Genomic DNA, 10069 nt, shown 5'->3' with positions numbered 1-10069 from the left:
TTATGATAGTCTCTATTCTTCTAAATTTATAAAAGACAACTCATTCAAATGTAATGGGAGATAACCTACTGTTGTGCCTAGACGTGTACATCTGTTAGTTTTGACAATACACGATAAAGCCATATTTCCACTACTTATCAGTTTTTGAAAGAAAATTTTAGAACAGAATAATTCTCTTATTAAGCTGTTGATTTGTTTTAATCAAGGAATATAATTTGTAGTATTAACATAAATCATAAAAGAAAAAAAGAAACACTGGAAAAAAAAATTGCCAATCATTGCTCCTTTAATTAATATATATGTCAAATAAATTTCCAATGATTTATAAAACAAAACACGTTTTATAACTTTTGAACTAATGGTTTCATCAGGTTACAAAAAAATCCTGCAACCTTAAGAGCCTGATTAGCTACAGAAAGTGAATTTATTGGCATAACACCACTTAAGAATTTATAAGATTTCAGTCTCTGGATTGATCTTTCTACATGTATTCTCAAAGAGGCTATGGATTTTGATTCCTTAATCTCCTTTGCCGTAAGACATCGTCCTTTTCCATGTTTACATGGTCTGGTAAATGGTGGCATATTTAAGGTGGCACCTTTTGATAATAATAAGTCTTTGATTAAAAAACCTCTGTCAGCCATTACATGATCCCCCTTTTCAATCAGATCAATGAATCCACTTCTTTCAGTAATGCTCCTATCAGAAATGTTACCAGTCAATAAGTCAGATATAAACGAAAAAGCTCCATTTGGTGTTATACCTACAAGCGTTTTAAAAGTGTTTTTTGACTTGTAATTTGACCACGTTTTTGACTGTGCTGTTGGGTTTCTTGGTCTCTGCACATAAAATTCAGTAGCATCGATGATTACACGAGTGTTAGGATATTTTCTACGAAATGATAGAGGCATGTGTTTTTTAATCTTTTCTTTAGATGGCCATTTAATAAGTGGTCCTAAACATTGTGCTATTAAAGATATCCAAGTCGTGAAAACCCTGCTAATTGTTGACTGTGAAACACCAAACAAAAGAGACAACACATATGTGTTTAGTCCTAGCCTCAATCTCAAAAGAGTTATAACAAACTCTTCAAAAAAAGTCAACTTCCTTGAAGCACCAGGTTTTTTCTTATTATTTACTTGCCATCTTTTACCGTCACTTGAGTCGGGACCCATCCAGTATTTCATTTTTGAAGCATGTCCTTCTAATAATTTGAAAATTCCCAAAAGCATTGAAATACTTGGCAGTCCAAGAAAACATTTAACATTACTATTTGATTTAGTCAACTTTTCAACAAGTTTGTCCTTAAGCAGTTCATCTGTATTATTAAACTTCTCATTTAAATCTTTATTTTCCTCTTTGGTAGCATGAAGTTCAACTTGTAGCAATTTAACTTGCTTCTGTAGCTGGTTATTATCTGTCTCATATCTTTGACATTTTTGCTGTGAAAAAAAGTAATAATTATAAATATATAAATCAAGGCAAACAATTTATGAAATTGTTTTTGTATTTTTTGTTTACTTAAGTCAAGTTGGTAACAATAAAAGATTGATTGATTTTTGGTTGCTTAACATTCAATTTCAGTGGCAAATATTTCATGCATGTTCAGAATGAAATACAGTTATATGGTAATAATTCTTATATCATTTGCATATCTATAAATACTTGAATTGAATTGGTCAAGTAGAATTTTTCTCTTGGTTTACACTTCGATAAACCATGTTTCCGAAACTACTTTTGTAATCTATTCATGCGCGATACACATTATTGCAGGGATACTCGGATTTTCAGCAGGTTTAGATTATAAAACAATTGCATAACAGTTTTTCTAATGGATATATAACCAAACAAAAAAAAAATGAAATAAAATAAATGCACTAAAGCTTCGAAAATGTATAAAAATAAAATTTAAATAAAATTCCGGGAAATTTCACGAATGATTTGGCGAATTTACGTCATGGCAAAACACGACGTCATACGATTGAAAACTTTCAGACGGGAGATTATTTCGTTACTTGTACGCTTCAAATTCGGAAAATATCTAATTAAAATGAAGTTTTTGAGGTAGGTGCTAGTTCATTTTAGATTCTGTTACATTTATCGAACATTTAAGTTTTTAAGAAAGTCAAGATGGCGGCGTACTCCTTAGCTACGACATGTCATTGTGCTTCTGATGGTACATATAGTAGCCTTCATAATAATAATGTAAATTAATAATCGCGTATGTTTGGCTGAAGAATTATAAGGATTAAACACATTTTTTCTAGAGGTTATTGATGTGTAAACCTGGTCTCTAACTCACAAACTTGACATAAAAGTCCTTTGGACTTTTATTCAGTTTGTGAGTTAACCGCCCCGGTTTACACATCAATAACCTCTAGAAAAAATGTGTTTAATCCTATAAAATGACTTAAAAAAACCCATTTACATGTAATACTATATTTCAACATGTTCTTGTTGGATTACAAATTTTAAAAGTAAATATATATTTAGTAAAATGTTTGAATAGATCATATTTAATATTGATGTATTAATTTGAATATAAAAACACATTGCTTCTTACATTATATCATTTTTGATGTATGAACTGCCATCTAATAAATTAAAACAAATCAATTTTTGATTGAAATTAATATTATTTCTATAGTTCATAAGATTAAAAAATATCTTTTTCATGGCTTTTGACTCTTATATCCAATGGAGGAATTTTCAATATCAAATAAAATCCCAATTAATTTCGTACCTCTAAAGCGTTGCTATTTTCAATTAATATCGCACATTTTTCCTCAATGGAGACATCTTCACTAACTTCAGTGCTAGTGCAATATAAAGTGTGGTCAAAACTTGGCTTTTCAATGTAGGAAATTACTGAAAGTAAGTAAATATGTACCATTTAAATTAGAATTATTTGACTACAATGTACATTAGTCAGGATCATAGACTGGTCGATTTTAAAGAATTAAACGTACAAAATGTGCATGTAATTTAGAAAGTTGTAGTACAAAAATGTAGTTAATCATTTTATAAATGGGAACTAGAACCATATGTTTAATAATAATACTTTATTCCGAAAGCAATACAGCTTATAAATAGGATACATATATACACAATTTTACACCAATATAATAATTTTACAAGAGATATATAATATATATAAATATAAGTTGTGCACGAAAGAACATATGCAATGTAATACATAATACATAATACTTAAGAGCCATAACCATCAGAACACATATCTTTTCTACTGGACCTTTAACGACTGTCCACCAGTATATCAGTTGATGGTGTACATGTAGTGTGCAGACAAAATTAATCTGAGACTCATATCTATCTTTTCAAAATACTTTTTAAATTTTGTTTTTGAAGTTAAGTTTATTTTGTGATAAAATAATATTGGCAATTATTTTATCTTGAAATTGTGAAGATAAATTGTTTTAAATTTAATATATGACTTTTATATTTGTATTTTAATTAGAATAATATTATAATTGTTATTTTAGCATTGTTTACTAATTGATTTTATGTCGTCATTGACTGATTAATCACAATTATTATTGTTAAATTAAATTATGAAAACCGTCCATGCACTTTATATATATATATATATGCCTATCAGAACATGCAGTCATACAATAGACTGACCCCTATGTTCCTTGGTTCAATTACAAGTAGCTCCCTCTGAGTTACAACAGTACCATGGTGGCACACTGACTATTCAGTCATTACATCAATTTTTTTTAGTTTTACTTAAAATTACCTGGAATATCTGGTATGTTATTCTTTTGTCTTGGTACTTTTGGCAGTTGTGAAACTGTAACAATGTTTGCTGGTCTGTAAAATATATATATTATAGGATTAAACACATTTTTTCTAGAGGTTATTGATGTGTAAACCGGGGCGGTTAACTCACAAACTGAATAAAAGTCCGAAGGACTTTTATGTTAAGTTTGTGAGTTAGAGACCCGGTTTACACATCAATAACCTCTAGAAAAAATGTGTGTAATCCTTATAATTCTTCAGCCAAACATACGCGATTATTAATTTACATTATTACTTTGATGGCTACCATCAGAAGCAGAATGACATGTCGTAACTACGGAGTACGCCGCCATCTTGACTTTCTAAGAAATTAAATGTTCAATAAATGCAGCAGAATCCAAAATGAACTAGCACCTACCTCAAAAATATTATTTTAATTAGATACTATCCGAATTTGAAGCGTACAAGTAACGAAATAATCGTCCGTCTGAAAGTTTTCAATCGTATGACGTCGTGTTTTGTCATGACGTAAATTCGCCAAATCATTCATGAAATTTCCCGGAATTTTATTTAAATTTTATTTTTATACATTTTCAAAGCTTTAGCTGCATTTATTTTATTTCTTTATTTTTGGTTATATATGCATTAGAATAGAAACAAATGTTATGCAATTGTTTTATAATCTTAACTTGCTGAAAATCCCAGTATCCCTGCAAGAATGTGTATCGCGCATGAATCGATAACAAAAGTAGTTTCGGAAACATGGTTTATCGAAGTGTAAACCAAGAAAAAAAATCTACTTGACCAATCCAATTCAAGTATTTACAGATATGCAAATGATATAAGAATTATACATGTATATTAAAAAATAAATATATCTTCATGTGCATACAGTCCAATATTTAAAAAACACTGTTCGTGAACATGAAAACCATTTTTTAAGTTGTCAAAGCTTATTATCTTGGAGCCTCGTGGACATAAGAGGGGTAATTTCCGCCTCTTTTAAACAGATAAAAGGGACTAACATCTACCCTCCCCCCCCCCCCCCCCAACACACACACAATTTTCTTTTACTGTTTCATCATAATAGGCAAACAAGACAAAAATATATTGAAGAATGAAAAAGAAAGAGGACACTAATTTCAACTATTTGTTACTTACTGTGTTGTCAATATCAATTGTTCAATGGGACGTAAGGTACTGTTCTTGGTGTCTCTTGGTGTTCCAGTTTTGTAGTTGTTGTAGGCAAATAGGGTTGGGACTGCATTTTCCTTCGTAGGTCTTCCTTCAATAAAATGACGGGAGCAAAGTGCATGCCAGTGACAATTTGGATCGGGATTAAACCCTTCCCTTCTTATCTGAGACAACCAGAGCTTCCTTAGTTTAGGATTCTTTATGACTGAAGGAAGTACATGAAAGTCGACGATACATCCATTTAAAATCATATCAGGATACTTTACAGCATTATGTTTCTTTCGTGAATCGTTGGAGCAACCCTCCGCTATGCAGTGAAAATTCACCATGCTTCTTTTCGAAGCTTTACCGCTCAAAAACTATCATAATAATTTTACATGACGTACATTATATACATGTGCTTTGACACAAAACATGCCCATAATAACGCAAAATCTCGCAGTAAACGTTATCACTAGGGCGAGACTAACGGTAACCTCAAATACGGAACGGATAATCTGAATCTTACGTATTGGACATAGGCTTATTCATACTAACAGTTATTAAGTTAAAAATTCAATGAATGATACGATTGCTACTATTTTTCTTTATTATATTATTAATAATATGTATTCTGATTATTATCAATCTTGATTTATCATAGATATTTGAATCGTTTAGGTCCTTATGTCACACCTTCATGCACCACAAAAGTCCACTTATAAAAATGATTAATGTCTTTGTATCGTGCTCTGGGAAAATGCAAAATTCAATCAATGTTATTTATTTATCACGACAATAACAAATAAAATATAAAACACTTTTATTCATAAATGTGGTTAAAACTAATTTGTTAGTCCAAATACTTTTAACAAAATTTATCATTACGGTGTATAGTAATAGACTTAATTACAACCAAAAGCAAATCAAAACAAGTAGAATGCAAGGCTGTGCCGACTATTTATGTCCTGTTTCGATCCTATTACAAATAAAATTTATATTTCGAGACAATTTTAATATGGCTATTCTCTTTGTACTTCGATGCCTTCAACTGTTGAACATCAATGCAATTTGACTGCGAAAACTAACACCGTTGCTGTATAAATCAATTTTCATTTCTTTTAATATGTTTATTGTAACTTGCTTCGTGCAGCTCAACGGGTGTCAATAAAATAGCAGACATCGATAACGAATTTGGAGCACCTGCGATTTATTCACTTCATGTTTACATATATATCCGGATTCCTGTTGTTTATCTTTAGTTTCTGTGTAATGTTTGCCCGTTTTGTGCCGTTTTACAGCTTTATGTTATGGTGTGTATGAATCTAATTCTGTAATGTCACTATCGTCAATTTTGCTGAAATATTCAGAACTACATTAAACATGTTATGAAGTGGTTTTCAAGCTTTGTACTTTTAATTTCTATATATTACATATTTATTACATTAGTATTGAGAAATATCATGCATTGCTCGGGACAATATTCCTCAATTTTGTGCAATAATCACAGGCATTTGTTATATATCGATTTCACGGTTTTCTACCCCACTAAAACTTATTATGCCGTAAATCTAAATTGATTTATAACACGCCTACATTTGTTGTCGGAATCATTCGAAGTAGCCTCTTCAAGTATGTCAAACGTAATCATTTTGACTACCCACAGCCGATTAGAAATATTTATCAGAAAAAAGGTTTTTGAAAAGCATAACTACAACTTTGTTCACAAGTACTCTAAACATTTTAATTTTATGAATTTCGGAAGATTTTCTAAATGTGAAAGAAATGAGATGTGCGGTAAAGGTTGCAGTCTTGTAATTGACTGCTCCATATGCTTACATGCAAAACAGCTGATCTTTGAAAATGAAAAAATAAAAAATGCTGCATAGAAAAAACATTTTCATGTTCATATCATGTATGTACTAATGTGAAATTGTGATTTAATCGAAAAAAAGGGGGTCTTGCCACGAAGAATAAAAAGTTACGCAATCCTGAAGTCAAAACATTTTTTTTCTACTTTCTGTTTGCTATTTTTACTAGGCCGCACCACTTTCAGTAAACATGATATCCTTCCTCTTTCTTGGATTGATATCCCCAAAAGATGCAAGATTATTTTTAAAGTCTATATATATGTTTTAATTCAGCATAAACCTATAATCAAAAAGAAAAAAATGAGTTCAGAAAAAATTCAGAAAAAAATGCACTATTTTGTTTCCCTCCATGTTTTAACATGCACCGGAAACTGGAGTTGTAATACAAGACTGGTACCTATAAATTATTTACTAGGTAAGGTATGTCGTTAGATTGCTGTTTCAGCAATCTAACAACAAAAATATCAAAAATACATTTAGGCAATTTAAAAAAGTCTTCAATATTAGACAGATACAATCTCTATAATATGACCTCTAATATGTTAAACTCTAATTCTTCCCGAATCCACAAAAGTGTGAAACTCAAACAGGAACAAACATTTCATATATTTACCGAAGGATTACCTTATACATCATTTAAAAACCTATCAGTAAGCGGACACAAAATCAAAACTTTGGCCTGTTGTGAAAAAAATTAACGAATTCAGCTGTTTTACTTGACCTTTACATATCGGCCCGGGTATCATTCCTGGATCCTTATCAGCCCTTTAAAATTGACAGAAGAAATCGTTATGCTGTGCCTATATTATGCAAAATTTGCATTTACAAACAAATTCTTAATAATAGCTATAAGCAAAGCTACGTGTATCAAGGATTTATATAGTAAGACTTTATAAATACTTGTACGTACTTACTAAGCGAAAATTGTCATCGTATATTCTATTAGATAAGAATGACTCGTACTTAGCAGATGGTGGTAAAAGGGGGGTCTCAACACGGAAGCACGTGAAATAAAAATCGGAATAACGAAGCACGAGAAACAAAATCGGAAATTTTAAAGAAAAAGTACTTAGAGTTATTGCTCAACCGTTCTTGGAGATCATGCAGTCACTTTTAAAGGACATGAAGACTCTGCGGTAACCTTTAAGCGTCCACCAGTTGCATCTGATTTGAAAAAAATATATATTATTCTTATTAATTTGATGGACTTCATTACATACCATACATATACATGGAATAGATACTGTTATTTAAGTACTTATAGGCTATTAACGAAGAGGGCAATTAATATCCTGAGAACCAGTATGCATGTATTAGTAGATTCCTGTGTTATTCAGAGTACCCCTTGAGAGATACGATGACATAATACATAAGCTTTATTTAGAGTCTGTATAAGCAATACAATTAAAAACATAAGCTTTAAAGAAGGGTACTGCGGAATCCGTGTACACTCCCTTTCAGGATTAATGGAGATGTGTCACTAACGTATTAACAACAATATTTACAAGGACATCCCCACTCCAACACAAAAGGAAGTGATAGGACACCGGGGAGACTGGTATTATGGTGGAGAAAGCCGAAGTACTCGGAGAGAACCACCGGTACACTCGACGGGAACAGACAAACAGAAGACATATCAGCTGATTGATCTTAAGGGCAAAGTAAGGGGCAACTTTGACCTACCGGGCCCCCAAAGTATCCTTTCTAGTATAAACTTCGGCCTGGGTACAAGAGAAATTGGTGGGAGGGTGAAAATCACCCTTCTAAATTTCCAGCGCCCCAAGTCAGATTTGAACCCGGGACCTTCAGCACTGTAACCATCGGTCTTAACCACTAGACCACGAAGCCACCAGTTCATTAATATATAATTAAAAGCAGTATTAGGGCTGACTTTGAATTAGTCCCGGTTTACTTTTTAATCAAATGCGGGACAAGCACGAGAAATTAAGAGTATCGACATGAAACACGGAAAATAAATATGGGGAAACACAAAACACGCACATCAAACCAATCTATACTGTTTATGAAGTAAGTGAATAAAAGGTAATCAGAATTGCGAAGAACACCTGTTGATGGGAGAGACCAGAACGAAATACCAGAGTTTACTCTCAGTAACTGCAAGCATCGTTGGTACACTTTTTTAAAAGATGTATCTTATGGTTTAAGTTTATTATAGCGATACTTAAATGACTATACAGTTAAGTGTTTTACTCAAATTCGTGTTATTTTATTTGAAAATTCTATTCATTGTATCTATCAAGAAAGAGCGATAACGTATCACTGTATTGCTAGATTATTGTCGTCTACTCTTAACCTGTCAAGATATAAACATTAAACTTTCACTAGTACATGGAAGCAACTTCGAGTATTTCCAATATTTTTCCGAACAAAAGTTATAACAAAGATTTATCACAAAAACATTGCCAAAAACATTGATATCCAAAAAAAAAACGAAAACATTATTTGAAATTTTCAAGTTAAATCATCATCGTTTTTCCGACAGTTTGTTTTCCTGTATTTAATTTTCATAAGAAGTCAGCAAAGGAGACATGTTAAGTTATATGTGTCCTTATTTGGATCATATCAAATTTTCGAGAGAATGTTTTTGTTCTAAACACCTATGTCAACATATTCCATAATAATATATAGGATCATTGTAACGTCAAGAGCGGATATGATATAAGATCATATCTCGATAATGTCTGTAAAAGGCATCAGATTCAGAATGTTTGTTTGTGAATATAGTTTTATGAAAACTATCATTGAATTGATTGTTATCTGCCATACTTCTTGTGTTTATTTTTACTGCCTCAAAAATGTAACTAATATAAAATATGTTAAAACGAAATTTCACCAGTATGACATGTAATGAATTATAAAAATTTAACATCTTGTATTTACATATTATCCACACTTTATTGCTTAAGAAATTGAATTAAATTTCATCTTTTTGAAATTGTAGGTTACATTTCATATTTGAAATGCATGAGCGCTAGAGAATACACATCAAAAAGGTTATTGAGTTGACTTTCGCTTAATTAACCATGCTATCTTTTAAACAACGTACATGTTTAAAATGCAAATTTCTAAAGCAGATATTATGATACTATGTTCACCTCCATATCTTAAAAGTAATCAATTGTATCTTATATTAAATACATATCTATACTATTAAACGAGAAGACCTCATTTTGTGTGTCGCTTCTCTTCCTTCCGCAATGAATAAATCATCATGCCTCTGTGTCCTATAGGTACCATGCATA

General features: G+C 31.4%; 1 protein-coding gene across 1 annotated transcript; it reads right to left on the bottom strand.

The window, feature by feature from the left end:
• Nucleotides 1-341: 341 nt before the first annotated feature.
• Nucleotides 342-5465, bottom strand: LOC134684853 (uncharacterized). Its single transcript, XM_063544163.1, has 4 exons — nt 4924-5465; nt 3761-3834; nt 2744-2868; nt 342-1442 (listed from the first exon to the last, which is right to left on the bottom strand). The coding sequence occupies exons 1-4, from the start codon at nt 5283-5285 to the stop codon at nt 342-344; spliced, it is 1662 nt and encodes a 553-aa protein (XP_063400233.1). The 5' UTR covers nt 5286-5465.
• Between the last annotated feature and the right edge of the window lie 4604 nt (nt 5466-10069).

This window comes from Mytilus trossulus, chromosome 9 (genome assembly GCF_036588685.1).
Source record: "Mytilus trossulus isolate FHL-02 chromosome 9, PNRI_Mtr1.1.1.hap1, whole genome shotgun sequence".
Lineage (NCBI taxonomy): Eukaryota > Metazoa > Mollusca > Bivalvia > Mytilida > Mytilidae > Mytilus > Mytilus trossulus.
The sequence above is the reverse complement of the archived record's forward strand: the minus strand, read 5'-3'. Positions and strand labels throughout refer to the sequence as shown.

Excerpts from the sequence above, each read along its gene's own strand:
- LOC134684853 (XM_063544163.1), bottom strand. The coding sequence starts at position 5,285 with ATGGTGAATTTTCACTGCATAGCGGAGGGTTGCTCCAACGATTCACGA. Across the intron at positions 3,835-4,923 it reads CAATTGATATTGACAACACA|ACCAGCAAACATTGTTACAG; the intron begins GTAAGTAACAAA and ends TATATTTTACAG. Across the intron at positions 2,869-3,760 it reads TAACATACCAGATATTCCAG|TAATTTCCTACATTGAAAAG; the intron begins GTAATTTTAAGT and ends ACTTACTTTCAG.